Below are 20,571 nucleotides of genomic sequence, written 5' to 3' on the forward strand. Positions count from 1 at the left end.
CCAAGTGACGCCATTGTGGATGGTGCAACCTCTGGTAGATCTGAAGGATGGTATTTAAAATTACTGAAAGGGTTTATATATTATGGCAAATGCTATCTGCCAAGTGGTTTATGTGGTGATTTATATGAGTGTCTTTATGCAGGTCAGGGTAAGAATCTTCTTCTTCTTCTTCTTCTTCTTCTTCTTCTTCTTCTTCTTCTTCTTCTTCTTCTTCTTCTTCTTCTTCTTCTTCTTCTTCTGTCTGCTAATTCCGGTCCTTGTGTGTTTTCAGCTGTTTCTTTGCACAAGCACAAATGGAGAAGAGGGGCTCTGTTCAATTGATCTAAATGGTGGCAGATATAAAACCTGACACCATTTAGATCATTAAAATAGGACCCCCCCTGGCTTTACACACACACACAAACGTTTACAGACAGCATTGCACTAAGAGACTCTGATGCATTTTTACATGTTAAACCTTGGTACATAAAGGGCCCTGTTTTAATGATCTAAACAGTGGTTGTATTTCGGTCAGTCACCATTTAGATCAGTTTAATATGACCCGAGGTTCTGGGACTTGGTTATACTGATATGAAACAACAGACATCATGGAGTGGCCTACTATCCGGTACAAATTCTGATTGAAAAAGTCTTTGAATATGACCAGAGCCGCAGTCAGGAAAACACATCGCAGTCCAGTCTAGTGAAAGAAAAACCCAACGGTAACAGCACAGGCTTGCTGTAAGCTCCACACGAGCGATAACCTTGGCCATGTTTTGTCATCAAAAACAGTAGGGCAGATCTGAATCACAGTTACTCTGAGACAATATGCAAGCAAGCAAAAGAATATTTTTCATGATTGGCTGCATCTCATATGAAAATGACAGTTGCATTATGGTGCGTAATAATGGGAGCATCTGTATAAAGCATATCTCTATACTGCAGTTGAAATATCTCCAAAGCTTTTCAGCAAGCCTGGCACTGTGATCTTCTAGCATGTAGAAGTACTAAAAAGAAACTTCGCTCAGCCTTAATTATAATAGACACAAGCAACACCCGACAATTGCTTTAACAGTCTTTCACAGCATCCAACTCAATCAACATTTAACATGCAATGTTCTTAAACAAGCCATCAGTTCTCGTTTCCCTGTAAAACTGGGGCTGGACCGCCAAGCAAAAATATATTTGAATTACAGCCTGCTGAAGACTTGGGAGATAAATGTTTGAAAAGGCATCAAAAACAACATTCTGACTCTCTAAATGTCAGTTTAGCACAGCACCCAGACACCATTATACGAGGAAGGAACACAAAAAGGAGCCCTGCAAAACCAAATCATTGTGTCTGAAGCTTTGTGCTGCAGGAAGGACAGTGAGTAACAAGCAGGGATCACAAGAGACCTTTCCTGTTGTTAGGATACAGCTTCAGCTCGAAGCAATTGGACCTTATGAATCTAATGAGCCCATTGGAGGCCTGTTACATTCACAGTATTTTCCTAAAAGCAGATGCTTCAGTTTCCCTGATGGCAATGAAACCAAACACGGTCTACTGAATACATGTAAATCAGATCTGGAGTATGGGTAATGCCAGCCTAATACTACTACTACTACTACTACTACTACTACTACTACTACTACTACTACTACTACTACTACTAATAATACTAATAATAATAATAATAATAATAATATTACTACTACTACTACTACTACTACTACTACTACTACTACTACTACTAATAATAATAATAATAATAATAATAATAAAGAAACAGCAATGTTATTTTACCATAATAATTAATAGCACAGTTTAACATGATCATGCTATATATTATCACAATGCTTTTCCGTGCATATATGTAGTTTACAATGCTAGCCTGCTCTTTTTTTATTCATGTGCTTTTCTTTTACTATGATTTAACATGATGTACCATAGTTAACTTGAACTGGGGCTGTCAGTGCTTCAGTGTGTAACGTGTCTTCAGAGTGTATGGTTTTTCCAGAGGGATGTGCTGCTTCCTGCAAAATTCCCCACAGAGCTTACACTTTTTAGACTGCTCCTGATGTAACGTTAGTCATTTGACATGTTTTGGGGATTGTAGTCTTTGCTTAAGGATGAGTCGGTTATCTTGTGCAGTGTACAAGCTACAGCAAACTTCATTAAGTTGTGTGTTTAATCGAATTTTGAAATATAAAAGTGCCATTAATGTTTTGTTTTCATGCTGTGACTAAGTGCAGATAATTACGCGACTGTGTTTTGATTCATTACAGAATAAGTCCAATCTGGTCTGCCATATGCTGCTGTAACTTGAAAGATCTTTCATGACAATTGCTAGCCTATGTCTGGTTAGTCTCTGTGATATTTTAAATTACTATTGCCATAGAAACCACAGGGCTGCTTCTCTTAAAGGCCAACGGTTGATTGCGAGACAACATTGTACTTTCCAACAGATAACCTACAAGCATCATTTGTTGAGAAGGATGGCCGTTGTAAACTCTCCCTGTGGAATTGCATTTTAGAATACAATTGAACGTGACTGTGGGTGCTTCACAGGCTATTTACATCCCAGAAAAGCCTATCACCACAACATGTTTCTTCACAATTTCAGTCCACAGTCCTGTAATAGGCATCGCAAGAGAATATGATTCGCCATGAAATCTCCCGCCATGCCCGTGAGATTTTGCCAGCAGAACGCTTCCGTCTTTCTAGCTAAAGGGGCCTGGTGCTTGGGTTTGACTTGGCATTTACCATCTCCTTGAGTGTCTTCATGTCTGCCATAGCCGTACAAAGAGATCAAGGTTCCAGCGCCGTCCAAGGAAACTTGCTGTGTATGTTTGATTACAGAAACCCCAGTGGAATTCGTGTCACTGCACGCTGCTCCATGCACCACGAGACTTCAAGCAGGTCATTCTCTTGTCTTTGTTCAGAAGGCGCTCAAGTGTTAAAAGAGATTACCACAGGGCTAGCTTGCCATTTCATTGCATGTCATATGTGTTGTGTTCGCTGTTACATTAAAAGGGCTGGGGTTTTTGTGTTTAGCTTTTGACATTTTAACACTTTACTAGAATGAAAGTAACAACTGGCAAATGTGTGTGATTTGGATCCTGACATTTATTGCATTGGCGTTGCATTGTTCTTTTTAATATGTCAAGGAGTACAAAACCCTTTTTCTTGTCATTTCAAACACTGCAATTAGTCTTTCTAATTTCTAATTTCTATTATTAAAATGACTAAGTGCACAATTTAAATTTATTTAAAGAAAAACAAAAAAAACACTAGCAGCATTGTGTTGGACCTGTAATAAAACTGGAGCCTACATGTTTTTTTTTTTGTTTTTTTTGGTATTTCTAAACCTTTGTTTTATTCAATTTGATTAAGAAAAAAAAAATGTTCAAAAGTTTCCTTCTTAGCTGTTGTGGGGTTCAAAATCAAACCTCCTGAAATACTCCCATGCCTGGAAACAAAACTCAGTATCTAATTTAGCAGGATGCTATTGGATTTCATTTAAAAAAATGATGCATTGGTTAGTACTCCTTTAACACTGATGCAGAAGTCGGTGGCATGGGTGAAAATGCACGGCTTTATTGCAAATCCGAGCCAACCTTGAGCTGATCAAGGGAAAAACTCAGGAAAGGAGCTTTTTTATTTTTGCTTTATTGCTGTCTTATCCACTGTCAATACATCGGTGCAGGGCCCCCAACTTAGTGATGTCATTGGACTAGGTCTCTGGAATTTGGTGAGATTGATGCATCACTTGAGCTCCTGCTCTCTGGATTTATCAGTCACCATAAACCCTTGACGGATTTACAGCCTTACTGCGTACAGCTTATTGATTATTATTAGTATTAGTATAATTATTAAATAGGGACAAGGGTACTCAGGAGCTTCTATCTGAATATATAAGAACATTTATATGGATATTTACTGCATAGAGCAAATAACGTTCCTAGAGATTTTTATAAACCTTGGTGTAATCTTTTTATAATTGAAGCTGCAAAAAAAAAACAAAAACAAAAAAAAAACTGTGAGGCGGATGATGAATTCAATCTTTAATTGAAATCCCCAGCCCAACAGTAGAAACGCTCTTTGCTCCCCCTCGGGGAAGTGACTGCCAATTACTATATATATATATATATATATGTGTGTGTGTGTGTGTGTGTGTGTGTGTGTGTGTGTGTGTGTGCCCTTTTGAGCTGATAAACAACAGCAAACAATTTCTGCTTATGATCAAATGCTTTCTGGGCTCTGCTTTATAAATTCACAATGTTCCCTCCCTGTATTTGTGGTCTCTTATGATATCTTAAGTATAGCATCATCAGTCTAGCCTCTGCTGTAGAATTGGAAAATGATTCCCACTGCTTAGCATTGGGGTGGCTCTCCTTCACTCTTATTCAGTGCTTGAAGATACCTTGGTGAGACAGGGTTCGTGCCTGGGCTTTTCCAGTGGGGTTTTGTACCAGTAAGTTCCATAGTCAAGCAGCCAGACTCTCCTGTGTATCGGAGCAGTGCGATGAGGCAGTGCTGTATAACAAGAGAAGTATCTGTGGTATTTGGGGTACCATTGTGTTCCATTGTTGTGTACTCAGTCTGGTACATTGTCACCCCCCTCTGGGTAGAAGCTCCCCTGGGAAGGGGATATGCTGTAGATTTTCAGATTGTGGGTCTATATGGAGGTGTCTGTCTGTCTGTCTGTCACACTTACATGTTTGCATATAGAAGTAGTTTGTCGTAGTTATAGGAGTGCAGTTATTACATTTTCATCTGTGCAGTAACTGTGCGGTTCATTCTGAGAACAATCATAAAGCTGGGTTGCCACTTATTTCCACTGCAGATTACCTTTAGGACAGATCTGCATTATTCCCGTGATTTATGCATGATTCAGAGTTAATCAACACTGTGTTTCAAGATGTTAGAGAAAGTTTTGTGTGTTTCATATAGTTTAGCGAGTGCCGTTATTGTTGTATGGTTGATACTGCCCTGCTGCTTTCCCTGGATAGCAGGTATATGTTTGCAGTTTCAATTTAAATAAATAAGTGGGTTTCGACAGTGACAGATTCATCCTGTGTTGGCCATGCTGGTAGAAAAAAGCCTAATCTGCTTCAGGGCATCTCACAGTGACGTCTCACACAGAATAGAAAAAGAACAGTGAATTGATTGCAAAGGCAATGACAGGGTGAGATACTAAACATTGGCCTTTACAATATACAGTGTGTGTGTATATATATATATATATATATACACACACCTTGTTGGGATACAATTATAATATCAGTGTATTACCCAGAAGAAGCCCTTGCAGATTACCAGACAATGGGTATGGACCAATAATGGCACGGTGGTCCTGATACAGCAATGCACTGCCTGGTAATGATATGGGAGCATTGCACTGCAGGGAAACACCAGTGTATTCCAGTACACCCTTGTGAGTCCTTTGATATGTCCACCGTGGTACCATTCTACCAACGAATCGTACACACACTGTATGTAAATGTATATTGATGTGCCACATCTGAAAGCTCCAGCAGATCCGAAAAATATAGTGACACTGTTATGAGACACTAAGTGGCAGAGATTGCCTGAGGTGCTTTCACCAGAGATTTAGCCCATCCTGATAACTGTGTGTTTGTGGTGTGGAATATGTATTGGGGATTACGCTACCTGGGTACACAATATTGGGAGAATATATTGCAGGAGAGGTATGGCTTTCTCATGTGGAATGAGCATGACGTATCCAGCCCTCTGGATTTCTGTCATTTAAATAGGTGTCAGGCTTCTAAATCCCTTGCGCTGTTAATGATAATGCAGTTCCTTCTGGAGAGTAAAGGTAATCCCCAGCTGTACAGTACATCTGTTACATATTCAAGTAGCATCCATGTCAATCTTTCACGTGTCATTTCTTTAATGAGGCTTTCAGTTCAATTCAAGCAGCGAACTGAATCAATATGGAAGGTAAACTGAAATTCTCTGGTTTAGTGCCATTGGCATTATGCCAATGATCATGGTATTGATGAGAATGAATGTAATTATTTTGCAGTTTGGAACAGCTGTTTTAAATGTTCTAATTTCAAAGGGCACATACTGTACAGAGCCTGAAGCTACTGAGCTGTAAAAGCAGCTCCTTTTAGGATGAACTTTCTGCTCCGTTCATGAACTCTGGGTAAATCTAACACTTATATTCCATCAACCGCAAACAAGTGACAAGTCAAGGATGGGTTGTTTGAACAGGATGTGATGAGAAACAATTGATTGAAGTATACACAGTATATAAATACATAGTGAAATGAGCTGAAAAACACTACTTATCTTTTACAGTTATCAAGTAATTTGTATAGGAAAAAATGGTATTTTACTGGGGAACGTGTTGTCAAAATTGACTTTAAGGGTTACAGGCCATTGCAGTATTGATGAATAACACATCAGATGAATATGGCTATCTATTTCCTTGGTCTTGTCTTTATAATCTAGCCGGTCATAGTGAAGCTCTGGATTTTAGTCACAAATGCCGTCAGCCAGCCTGCATTAAACCACGTATAGAAAACTTGAAAGTTAGTTATGTATTGAGTTGATTTAAATAAAAAAGGGGGTCTAATAAATTGAAACTGTAAGATGAAAAAAACCTAACAAAACTAACATTGAACCATTTTATAATTACAAAGGGTGCACACTGTCAAGTGATGCATTTCCCAGATAGTTTAAGGCACAAGATCTGCATTACTTGACAACAGTGCACGCCCTGTCGTGGCTTATTGCTTAAAAGGAATAACTATCACCTCCCATGCAGCCTGGTGTCAACGGATGCATCTCTTTCACAGTCTAATATGAAGTGTAATCTCTCAGATAAACTCCAGTTTGTGGCAATAGAGTCCATACATGTCCTAATGATGCTGAGCGTTTAACCATTGGATTCCCCGAGCAGGCCACTGAACCCTGTGTGATGGAGTCAGTCAGTGCGACAAGTCTATAAGTGTGCAGGTTCCCAAGACATGCACTTTGTGTGGATCCTCGGAGGCAACGACAAGAACATCTCCATTTGACATAACCTTTTGCATGACGTGTTAACACATAAATAAGAACAGACAGTGCTGGGAGTGGGCAGGTTAAATCCAACACTATGGAGGCAGCGAGCCTTGTACTAGCTTGTAAATGCTCTGGTAACTGTATGATTTCCCAATCCAGCACTTGTCAGGGATAAGGCACACGTTGTGACCTCACACAAGCCCCAGGGTCCCGACCTTTTCAGTATAAGGGAGCTTGAGGATATCGGTACTAGTGCCCGAAGGTGAGATGCCGAAAAGGCCTTAAGTAGAGTGTTGCCCTGCTGGCCAAGTGTGTAATGTTGACTGATCATGGCACTGTGGAGGTTTATTGAGACGAATGTACACTGCAGTAAAATAGAGCTACAGGACTGAGACCAACAGGAAAGGACTGAACCCACACGGGCGATAAGAATATACAGATGTGATGGTACCAAATGCTGAGAGAGGATTATAAATGGTGGATATTCTGTTCCAATCCTCTGTTATTCATAGTGTTTTGAGTGAAGACAAATTCAGCTCATTTTTGAGAGTCATCACAGCCTGTTTATATCTCTTTGTCTCTCCTCACACATACAGGATCGAGTCTGTGCATACGATGGGAGGCAACTTGGATTGATAATATGACATTTATAATGTGAATAGAAATATACATACATACATATGAAGACAGTTAACAAATCATGCCAGACTGTTTGAACCAAAGGAACGCTTTGCTATAAACTTCCATAAATTATATTAATTTTAATAAAAAATGGCTGAACCCAACCTGAAGGTTAATTAATCCACTGTAAACAATGTTAAAATAAATTATATATATATATATATATTACCATTATGCTAAGTTGCCTGTTCATTAATACTGGCACATGCCATTAAGCACAACAACAGTAAAGTACCTGTTAAAGTCCAGTGAATATTAAGAGAAACATATTCTATTTGTTGATGGTATCTCAGTGATTGAATACCTCCTGGAGACGTATGAGACACATCGAACAGACCTTTTGTTGAAATCTGTGGGCGGCTGTTTAGTAACTCGACTCTCAGCGTTCCCTTTTTTTTTTACAGAAGTGCAAAGGAGCTTTTGCTGTATATGTAATTGAAGAAGAAAACTCAACCTTTTTCACTGACGTTACAGAGCACTAACGCACCAAAAAGATGTCAGCTATATGTGCTGGCTTCACAGACTTCACGCTACCTTACCAACAATAACGTGAGGTAGTGCTAATATCCGTCTGTGAAACCCAACTTCTGTCAGGACCTGTGAAAACAGCCACAAATGTTTTCTGAGAATTCTGCAGGAATAATAAATAGACCATGCTAGTCTGGACTCGATAGTTCTACGCTCCCTTGACCCAGTGGAATAATGCATGTTTAGTTTGAAGGCTTAAAAACAAAAGACAGCCAGCTTATGAATATGCAAGCGTATGTGTGAGTTACACAAGAGCACTAGCTGTGACTGGAGTGTTTTTCAACCTATTTATCAGGAGAGTCCGCTGTTTAAAACATTTCCTTTAAGACTAAGACTACATTGACTGCTGGCTGAAACACTGAAGTTAAATAAGGCTATGATCATAAAAGATCTAGCAATGCATACAAGCAGATTTGGAAATGTACAGCTTATCACTCAGGAGCAGTTCCTTGCATGTATTTCCTCACAGCCGTTCTCCTTTTCAAGATATTCTTAAGGGATTGCTCATCATTGTGTCATAACAACAATTTTTTCCATGTTCAGCAACACAGATAGCTAATCTGTTTACAAGAGATGTACTGTCATTAAAACATGCAAGGTCGACTGCATAAGATATGTTCTTGCAGTAGATTATTAATGGATCAGTACATATTGCTTTTGTGCACGATATATGTTTAGATTAAAACATTGGACATAACCACCTAATTCCTATACATCTGAGTATTGCAGAGAGAAAAGACTGAACCAACATTTCATCAGGGAAATCGTATTTTGGCATTTACTAAGTTAATCTACAGTAATATTTATTTTGAAATGATTAGGAATATAATGGAAATTGATTCAGGCTTATTGCATAACTTCATACAGTGTCTTCCACCCAACTCACTTTTCTTAGCATATGAGCACATGGCAGTATGGAAAATTATAAAAAGCTTCAACACGAAATGGATTGAAATGCATAGATGAACACCAGTGTGTCCCTGATCATCACACTCCAGTGAATCATGTATATCCATGACTATGTAAAACACCTGTAAGCTCATCACACGACTGATAAAAAATAAAAAAGTTAAATGAATGAAAATGTCCTGTGCTGTCGCTTACAGCATAATACAAGAAGGCGGGCAGATCTTATTTCATCCATTCGACAATATTGCTGCATCACTGGCTCATACACTGTAGTAATCACATTTGATGTACTCATAATGTGATGTACATGCCAGATGTACATGCCAGATGTGTTGCATGTGAAGTCACCACACCTGAATCAAACATCTTAAATTAAAAGGACCATGTACCACCAGCCTTGTTTTTGCAAGACTGTAAATGAGTGTAATACGAGAAGCATACACTGGCACACACAATTCAATTGCATTATGCAAGCATCTTTGGGGGTGAAATGTGTGTGTGTGAAAAGAAGTGGAACATTAAAATTTGCTAGCAGTTGCCATGCTTTCAATGAAAATATTCCATAGAGATGGTGCAATTGTCCTAGTGATTAAAACCAATTAAAACCCTGATTCAAGCTAGATGAAGCCATTCAAATCTTCCTGCATTGGAAACGTTTGATTAGTTGCAAACATGTATGTTTTTGCATTACGATGTTTAACTCTTTCAATGCTGCAGACCTGTATATAGATTTAGGACAGAGAACTACACCTGATAAAATACATGCGCGATACTGGACTGCAGTTTTAAAATTATATTTGAATATTACTTAGAGCTTTATTATTAATAATAATAATAATAATAATAATAATAATAATAATAATAATAATAATAATAATAATAATAATAAAACTCATTTAAATCTTGTTGCAGTTCCCCTCAACCATGTTGAATTCTACACTGAAAAAAAAAATTATAAAATCAAATCCTCGCTATCAGTTTAGTAGATTCTTCGATAGTTGAACATAAAAACCATTAACCATGCCTTAAAATGAAATCAGTATGTCTGTAAGACTTCAAACTGCGACTTCAGTTACCACAGTCAGTTATCAGGTGAGACGGCTTGCTGTATTGGCTTCTTGTGCAGTTCTGCTAAACCCGTGCTATGTTTGAAGTTGATTTTATTAATAAAGTAAGGGAACTCCAGACTGTGTTTAATGTATACCCAACGGAAATGTGTGATTAAACAGCTGTGGATCCCCTGGCAATAGACCCAACATGGCACTGGATTACTGACAAGCCTGTGTTCATAGGGAGGTGAGGAGAACATCATAAATAAAGCATTCCCCTTGACCCGTATTAACCTGACAACATGCCTGATGTTATAGGATTGATTATGAAGCACTTGATTTTCTTTAATTAAACTGAGACGCTAACGGCTGTTCAGTCTCAATGACGACAAGTCGTCAGATCACTTTTTAATTTTAATTTTCTAATTAATAACTTACATGGCCACTGATTTTTTTTAAAAAATTTTTGTTTGCATGTCTCACGAATCCCTGTAAGCGTCTTACTCCTACCCTAGTCTCACTAAATAATGCACATAAATCACATGTTAAATAAAGTGCAGGGCAGTCATGTGGTGCTAATCTATGTGGGTCGTGCATTATTTAGGGAGAGTGACTTCCACTGACATTCAGAAAACCACAAGCATTCATATTTGGTACAGAAGCCATTATCTGCATTACCGCTGCAGAAGATATTAATGTTATTTCAAACCTAAAAAGAAAATTGAGTATTAAAGTGTTTTTAGGTTATGTTTTGAAATGCTAAGGGTGCTAAGATGATCAGTGAGTCAGGTTAGTGAGGCCAGAGATGGTAAACACGTCGTTATTTTAATTGAATTAATCTTACAAGGAAAGGTAAATCATATACAGTCTAATCCACCTGTTCAACGCTTTGGAATAAAAAGGAGGGTCTGAAAATAGGATTATATAGTGAAGTACAGGCCCTAGTAAGTAAGATTTCTATCAGCATTACTAGCACTAAATCACTGTTGACAATTCAGCGTTGGCATGAACGCTGACTGATGGAGAGGCAATTGGATGAGGTCACTGAAATGAATCTTACAGTTTAAAGCATGTCTTAAACATTTTTAAATCGCTTATTGATCTGGGTAACTATTGCTGCGTAACCAAGGTTAACGCCACATCTCTGCGTTGTTTAACAAACCACTGACTTAGTCAAAGGATTTCAAAGATGCTGTTGCCGAAAATGTGCTGAACATTCTCCTCACTGTTTTTCATTTTGACTTGAACAAACTAAAATCCCCATTGACAACAGTATTGATTTACAGTCAAACAAACAGTATTACCATGGTTACAGGTCACTAGAATAAGTATTTCCATTTAGCAAGCACAGTATCGTTAATGGCTAACACTTTACACAAAGTGTCTCCAATTACTGTGTATTTACCTAGACGCTCCCGCAGTTTGGAGAGATATGAACAGCATGGACTGCTTTACCTCATTGCACTACAGAAGGGCTTCTCAAACTCGGTCCTGGGGACCCCCTGTGTCTGCAGTTATTTAACTAGACCCTTAATTGAACTGATCATTTGCTTAATTAGACCTTTGTGCTTGTTTTCAGCTCTTAAACAGTTGCAGATTTCAAGTTAGCGGTAACATTTTGTAAGTAACTTGATCTCTGCAACTATTTAAGAGCTGAAAACAATTAAAAAAAGGTCTAATTAAACAAATTATCAGTTCAATTAAGGGTTTAGTTAAGTAATTAAGAGCTCAGTTGGAATGAAAACCAGAAAACACAGGGATCCCCAGTGGTCTGACAATGTTTAGAGTCCTCACACTTTCCAAAGGATTTCCATGTTCTTGATGATTGAGAAATTCTGTTGTCAGTGTAGCTGTAAAATCAAACTCACGAACGAATAGCAGACATTTACACCATAAAGCGTGTGCGTCATTGTGTTTTTCGAAGTAATTTATTTGCTCAGTATGCAACAGATATATATTCCAATTAGAGATTTTCCTTGCCTTCGGACATACTGAACCAGACTTGATTAGTTTGGGGTTACCAAAAAGGCAGCAGTCTTTCTCTGCAGGAGGCTAGTCTTGATTACATGGAAGTACAGCATTGGCATAATCAAGATGTAGAGCAGGTTACTTCTCATGGGGATGTATCATATATCTTTTTATTCTTTCTGTTTAATATTTTAGAGCATTTTTGTTTTCATGGCAGAAAATTAACTTTAATTTTGCAGAAGGGTGGAAAGAAAAAACAAGCCTTGATAATGGATTATGAAATTTAATGGAAACACTGTGCTATAAATAATATTCACTAGGATGTGTGTTTTTATTTCTTTTCATGTAGTTATGAGACAAACAAAAAGAACCGCTTGCCATGAATGAGTTCAAATTGTACATGCCCATCCCTCTGTGATTACCACCTCTAATTCATTCAAGAGAGGGAACTCTATGAGGTGGTTCGGCTACAATGCATCTATGAAGATTCATTGGATCTCTATTGATTCAAGGTGATTTTGAACAGCACAATTAAAAAAGAAAGTTATTTACTTTTGCCCTTTTTCTCTCTTCAGACATTAATGTATTGACTACCGATAAAGTACTCATTAGTGGCCTCATGTAATGCTGGCTGTATCCCTTCAGACAGGGACATGACTCATAAACAGTCCTCTGGTGAACACTTTGCTTGTCTACAAACTTCTACTGACACATGAAGTGACAGTATCACTGCTATGCACCCTTACACATGCCCATATTACCTCAAGACTGGATTACTGTAAGCTTTAAAAGGCAGGTTCATCACTAGCAACCGCCTAGTCGCTGGTTCATCACCCCTTCAGTCCTGTTTTGTTTAGACTTCATTGATTAATGTACCTCCATATTCAAAGCCCATGCCTTCAGGTCCTATGCCCCTGCTCTGCATGCATTTTACAATCTTCTCAGTATTTCTTTATAGTATATCATTTCTTTTAGTTTATGTTGTGGGTTCTCACGCTTCAAGGCTTTTCTCTTTGACAGGGTTTATACTCAGTGATTTTGTTCAGTGCTCAGAGACCTTGAAAAATATATATTGGATTAATGGTAATCTCAGGGGACAATTTAAATTCAGCACATGTGTTTCTTACAAATCTTTCAGCAGCAAACAAGCCCCTTAATGCAGTTTCCACCAGTATCTCAACTTAGCAAAGAAATGCGTCTGTCTTCTCGGTTTGTTTGTTAAAGATTAAATCTCAGTCCTGAAGGTGTATAGTAGCAATATCACTGTGATACAGTCCTGTGTTATCTGTAGTCATTCATCAAGGAGTCATGACTCCCTTTGTTGTCATTAGTTTCATTATTATAACTGATATTTTTGAACATCCCATGTTTTAATAACATTATTTTTTGTAAAAACAATATATATTTTGTATGGCGGAAAAGAAGAACCACCATGACCGCATTGCACTTTTCTTTTTTCCACCTTTGTGACCTGAGTTGTAAATCTTGAATATTCACATATTTCTGTTCCATATTGATAGTCCTCCCATTTTGTATTAATTCCAGTAATTGCCTTATAGATTATATTTATTTTTTTGCTTTTGATATTTTGTTTAGTTAATTAATATTCAACGGATGTTGTGGCACAATAAATAGGGAACTTCTTATTTGGTCCAAAATGCAGATTTGCTTGACATGGCATATTATTAAAATCAATGATCCATCAAGAAAAAAAACATGAGCTATTCAATACATGAGCAATGGCTCTAAAGGAATTTAATTTACGCAGCCCAGTGGAACATTCCTGGCAATCATTCTGTCATTCTTTAAATATAGCCATTCTAAATAATAGCGGGTGGAATTCATCTAAATGAGAAAGTTGCCACATGCAATTACAAATTACATTTTATCCCATTTTTTTTTTTTTTCTGGGAACACAACACTGTACTCTTTACATAGTATTATAATCTGTGCCTTTGATACACTGTACAGTAATGTTACATCAACCATGCTAAAACAAGTCATTTGACAAAAGAAATTGTCCAAAATACCATTTCACCAAGCTCAAAACACTATGCCAAAAATACACATGCTTTCTATTGCATTTGGAAGAGAGTGAATTAAATGTATATACAGGTATATATGTAATAACGCTTTTTATACAAAAGTATCGCAAAGCACTGTACAGTACATAGCAGAACAAACCACAATACATTTGTATAGCATGCCACACAATACAACTGCCACAGTCAGACCATTTAAATGCACATAATAATACAAAAGCAGCAATTTTAAAGTTACATTAAAACCCACTAAGATGAGAAAGCCATTTTATAAAAGTGTGTTTTTAGTCTTGACTTGAATACTTTATTGGTCCCAGCTTCCCTGACAAACGAAGGCAGAGCATTCCATAATTTAGGAGCTCTACAAGAAAACGCCCTGCCTCCCGTGTTGCTTTTGTTGACCCTAGGAATCTCCATACTTCTGTTGGAATTTAGTCATAATGGGAAATAGACAACTTGAAAGCCTAGTTGGCAGTCGGTTGGCTACACAGATTATTCATGCTTATAAATTAGGGCAGCAGTGTGGAGTAATGGTTAGGGCTCTGGACTCTTGACCGGAGGGTCATTGGTTCAATCCCAGGTGGGGAACACTGCTGCTGTACCCTTGAGCAAGGTACTTTACTTAGATTGCTCCAGTAAAAACCCAACTGTATAAATGGGTAATTGTATGTAAAAATAATGTGATATCTTCTAAAAATTGTAAGTTGCCCTGGATAAGGGCATCTGCTAATAAATAAATAAATAAATGAGGCCTTTAAATCACGACACCTTCTAGAGAACAGAGTATCCCAGCACCTGACGACCAGTATTTATTTTTTTAAGCCCCTATATGGAGCCTACAGGTTTGCAAGAACCACAGCCCACAAGAAATGTCAAACACATGTTTCTTTCTGATGGTTCTAATTAGGCCTAGGCGATAGGTTCTCTGTGGGGTTGGGGTGCCTAACCATGTAACCAGATGCTAAAGCAGTAATTAAAAGAGGTTTTCTTGTGGTAACATGCTTTTGTGTACAGTGCTTAAAACGGCTTTGCTTTTCCCTTGAAGATAAATGTCCTACCAAGCCATTCTTAAAATGTGAGAATCAATATGACAGCAAATTCGACTCCTCTTTAGCAGTGAGATCAATAGCCTTAGTAATTCTTACCAGTGACCTCAAATGGAGTATTTAGTGCAGATAATCCAGTCTCGTACCAGCCTGATTGAACTCCAGACTCCAGCTGTACTCCTGCTGGCGTTCCAAAGAGTTCAACACGGTGCTTCAGATTCAAGGCACATAAACAATAGTTTTGTGTTACCTTGTAATGTCAAACTCTCCTGAAACATATGTGTTACCGTGTGGCAGTTAATAACACAGATTGGTAATGTAATACTAGGATGCTCTGAAAGGTTAAACTCACAACCTTACAGGAAATGCCAGGGTTTTCTTTAACAATGCGCTAAGTGCAGAACGTCAGTCAGTATTTGTGCAGCAGTCTAACAGAAACTGAATTATCTTTGACTCCTGTTGTTATGCTGACAACAGGTTTAAAACACAAGCCTAAGACAGGAAGTCGAAATCCATATTATAACTTTAAAAAAAAAAAAAAAATACAATAACAATTCCAGCATAAAGCATCCCATTGTCATTTCTTGGGCTTAAATCCTAATACATGGATTTGTTATGAGATTGTGAACCTCAAAAGGTCGTCTCACCCAGAGAAAGTGTAAACGTAATGACTTGTCAGCTGCTCAATTCCCAATGTAAATTGAATTTTAAGGGGATCATAATTAGCTTTTCCAGGCATCTCTGCAATAAAACTGACGAGCCAAACTCATCTTTTAAACATTTGCCCTGCAGCTTGTAAACTGCTCTTTATTGTGTTTATGTGCCTTAACACTATTAATTAACTTGTAAGCACATTTAAATTAGCAAAGCACACATGAACACATTGTGTGAATGTTGTTCTTATCTTTTTGACAAAAAAAGATACATCTGTTTCAATAGATAAAGTACTATTCTTTTGAGATTGCTGATATTACAGTCAGCATAGCCAGGTGCTTTCAAAGCATATTAAAAAACGGCAAGACATTGTAAACGATGCTTACATAGTATAACCATAGGAAAAGGATTCCTAACTGCAAATTACTATGGTAAACCTTTCTAAGGGGGGCACTGTATTTTTTCATTGAAAGGACCTCCAGTTGGCAAACCTTATACCAATACAGTATGTTACTTCCACAGCTCCTTATTTTCCAGCATATTGCTGAATATGAGAAGTGGCTCCTCTCTGCCATTCCCTTCCACTGGATTTCCAAATCATGCTATCCTGTGATTACAACACGACACTGTTGGTTCTAAACATCTGTCATATACAGCAACAGCTTTTCTGATTTCATCAGAAACGTTTTTGCTTAAATATACAGCACTGCACAGTTAGGAGCTATTTAAGGGCATATTATATGAAGCCAAAATGAACGGAAGGCCAATGAAAGGGGGTTTTATAGTACCTGCATCTACCAACGGTGACCCAAAATAACATTTTGCTATTTTGTGTTGTTGTTCATGTAACAGGGCAGAGGCTGGGTGTGAACCGGCGACCTCACACACCGCAAGCGGGCGTCTTAACCACAGCCGGGCTCGTCTGCATTCATGCTTTTCAATCTCATCTCACCGACAGGGGACAGAATCCCTAACTGCAGTGTATCAGTGTGGAGTAGTGGGGCATCAGTGTGGAGTAGTGGTTAGGGCTCTGGACTCCTGACCGGAGGGTTGTGGGTTCAATCCCCTGTGGGGGACACTGCTGCTATACCCTTGAGCAAGGTACCTAAAATTGCTCCAGTAAAAACTCAACTGTATAAATGGGTAATTGTATGTAAAAAATAATGTGATATCTTGTAACAATTGTAAGTCGCCCTGGATAAGGGCGTCTGCTAAGAAATAAATAATAATAATAATAATAATAATAATAATCACAGAATCCCTAACAGCAGTGTATCACCCAGTGTAGCATTTTGTTCTGTTACTCTTCTAATCCACTGTTTCGTTCTTCCCTTTTCAGGAGGCGGCAGTGGCCCCATTCACTCGATACCCATGGATACCCTTGCCGCGTATGCATATAACGAAACCTATGATGGGAACTGGACTGACAATTTCAATGGAACCGATGGGAACCAAAAGCAGCTGTACAATTACTATGCACTGCTTTTGACTCTGCTCATCTTTGTCATCATCTTTGGCAACGTGCTGGTGTGTATGGCAGTTTCCAGGGAGAAGGCGCTACAGACAACAACCAACTATCTGATTGTGAGTCTGGCTGTGGCAGATCTGCTGGTAGCCACACTCGTTATGCCTTGGGTTGTTTACTTAGAGGTAAGTGGTATCTGATGTCTCCAGTTTAGATCACTGAAGACCTCATTACTGTGAAGACAAAAGTACCCATGTGGAAAAAGGAAGCTAGCATACCAGAAGCCATAATAATCGTACAGTATTTAATGTTAGATTTCCAAATGTCACATTTTTACATTTCTGTCAGTTTTTCGTTAACAATATGGAAAACTACAAAGCAGTATGCAATTCAATATGTTAAGCTAATATTAAAATCAAGCAGGTTTCATTCACCTTTATCAAGCAAAATTAGTTAATTCTATAGGATGCTGTAAAACCTTTGGCCATAGCTGGAGCTAATATCACACACCGACTATTTTGTAATGCCATTATTTCCATTACTGTGTGCTACCTCTATCCCAGCATCTCACAATCTATGAAAACAGAGGTGCAACACTATATCCTAGATCAAATTTGCATGATGTATTATTTATTATTGAAAAAGAGCAATGTTAATCCTAACCCTCAACCCTGATCTCCACGAGTTGTTCTATGTCTTGAATGCATTGAATTCACAGACAAAATGAAAACGTGCTTCCCACAGATTGCATCTACTGAATGTCCTGCTGTCCTACAAGTAAATTGAGTTCATAAAACCATGTCAGATGTACCTGAGGTCAGAGCTGCAGTGTACTGCCTCAGGAAAATCCATTTCCATTCTCTGGAAAGAGCATGTTTACAGCCAGCCCATTACATTAGACACCCTTCCCCACTCGAATAAGTGGCCTGTTTTATTTACAGTACAAGCACAATTGTGTTGCTGAGGTGGACCTATAGTATCCCAACTTCATAGCTAATATTTTCAATCAGTGTCTGTTTGTCAGCTTGAATTTATTAATGTTCTCTCTCATGATTAAGCATTTGAAGTGAAGGATGATAATCTGCCAATCTTCTGAGCACGGTTGCAGTTGTGAAACAGAGATATCCATAATGGAAAGCCCAGAGTGGTTTATCTTTGGGCTTATATATTCTTGTTGTTTTTCAGGTGTTTGTATTTCTTATCATCCATTTTTTCCACCCCCGCCATTGATCATAAAGAGTGCTGTATTCCTCTGATGTGTTTCACAGTGGTACTTGAAACAGATGATGATCTTCTTTCCGAAGTGGAAAAGGGAGGGGGGAAAAAAGTCAATCTTTGATAAGCCCAAATCGTTTTCTTTCCAAATGTAGCTTGAAAGTCAAAGCGCTTTGATCATTATTATTAAACAAAAAAATTCTCACAATCTTAAATCCTCCAGATTGTTTCCTACTAGATCAATGGATAGCATGCATTACTTATAATTCTGTTTATTTTATTGAGATGTAACGATCAATTATTGATCACCGTGGCTTTCATTTTGGATGCCTTCATATATAATATTTTACTAATACATGTTTTCAGTTGTATTTTCAGTTATTGAAATTTATTACCATTTAAAAAATATTTGAAATTCTGTATTAACTTGTCTATAATAATAATAATAATCTGTAATATACTTACAACATTTTCTGGCTGCTCTATACCCATGAATGCAAATCTGCAGGCATTGTTTTCTTTCGTAATGACAGCATGCACATTCTGGTTTCTCCTCTGGATAGAGGCTGGATAATGCTAATATGCTTGTGTGTGGATTAAAGAGCTCACATGAAAGCCCATTGCATAATAAGGACAAGCAATTGTGAGAAGACTGAATAGTACAGACAGTGCAGTGCATTTTATATCATGTAAGGATGAAGATCACCCAAAATCTACCTGACATATCAAACTTTAAACAGAAATTAGCCTTTGGCATTAAAAAAGAAACCCAACAATGCTTTATGGAGGTCAGCTGTTCACAGGTTACACTGAAATAACATCCACAGCTTTTTCTATGACAAGAGTCAAGAGGAATTAAGGGCACTGTATAAACCTTGAAACTAAGAAAATGTTTGCACAACATTGTTTCTAGACATAACTTGTACGTGCACAAAAAACAGACAAGTTAATGCTCAAGTAACTATTTCAAGGGCATTTATCTGACAAAGGCCAACTACGAAGTAGCTTTGCCAAATATAAAACTATGGAAATTAGTAACACTCATGTGTTATTTAGCTGATCGTAGTTATTCGTTTCTGACTATTTTATTTTGTCATGGTAATCAGGACTTGTATTAAAGGGGACCAAAATACATTTTCTTTGGTTTAATTCCATAATGCATTTGGACACAGTTATTATCCATGTCAGTACATCACTGAATCTGGAGAACACAGAAAAATGGAAACAGATGCTGTATTGTTGTCAATGGTAATTTGTGAATTTAAACATGTTCAAAGAATTTAAACCCACTCTCCAAAATCAGAATGACCTTGGAGATAAAGACAATCACTTTTAGTGTGGTCCTTTTTGACCCATGCACTTTACTTATCAGGGTCTGAACATGATTTAAAGAGTGATGGGTTTTAACACTGCAGCCCATTGACTCTATCATTAATCTGTCAGGCATGTTCCTCCATCAAGGATATATTGACCACCTAATTCATATATATATATTTCCTAACACAATAAATAAACTAAAATAAAACGATATCCTGGGTCCCAGAGTGGCTCACAGAGTGGTGTGCAGGGTGAGTCATACAATCAGGGGAGTGCAGGTTCAATTCTCCAGGGAGTGTCGCATTGGCTCTGGTGCTCCTGCAGGTTAGGAAGGCAAACCCGGCAGAGACTGCTTCTCCTCATCGCGCTACAGCAGACCCGACCGGTCAGGAGCCCAGTGAGCTCAGGTGGACACCTGCATAGCTGACCTTTGTCCTCCAGAGGCCGGTAGCTCACTGACATCCACTCTCGAGTTCCTGGGTGTAGACGAGGAAACTGGCTTGGCCGTGGGATTAGAGGACGCTCACTGAACCTTCACTTTTCCTGAGCTGTGTGTGGAATTGTTGCAGTGAGGGAACATAATTGGCCATTCTAAATTTGGGAAAAATGTTGGGTAAAATAATCGGCCACTCTAAATTATTAAAAAAAAAAAAAAAAAAAAAATACTAGCATATTCATATTTGTATATGTTTTGCAGGGTTAT

The 20,571-nt window shown here is 38.1% G+C and overlaps 1 protein-coding gene across 1 annotated transcript in view; it reads left to right on the forward strand.

Moving 5' to 3' along the window:
* The window catches only part of LOC117397142 (D(2) dopamine receptor A-like), a 38,395-nt gene that overhangs the window by 3,888 nt on the left and 13,936 nt on the right, over positions 1 to 20,571 (forward strand). The window contains exon 2 of the mRNA XM_059010223.1: positions 17,211 to 17,521. Within this exon, the coding sequence (XP_058866206.1) occupies positions 17,243 to 17,521 (279 nt within the window). The 5' untranslated portion in view covers positions 17,211 to 17,242. The remainder of the gene's footprint in view (positions 1 to 17,210; positions 17,522 to 20,571) is intronic.

Source organism: Acipenser ruthenus, chromosome 40 (assembly GCF_902713425.1).
Source record: "Acipenser ruthenus chromosome 40, fAciRut3.2 maternal haplotype, whole genome shotgun sequence".
NCBI classification, from domain to species: Eukaryota; Metazoa; Chordata; class Actinopteri; order Acipenseriformes; family Acipenseridae; genus Acipenser; species Acipenser ruthenus.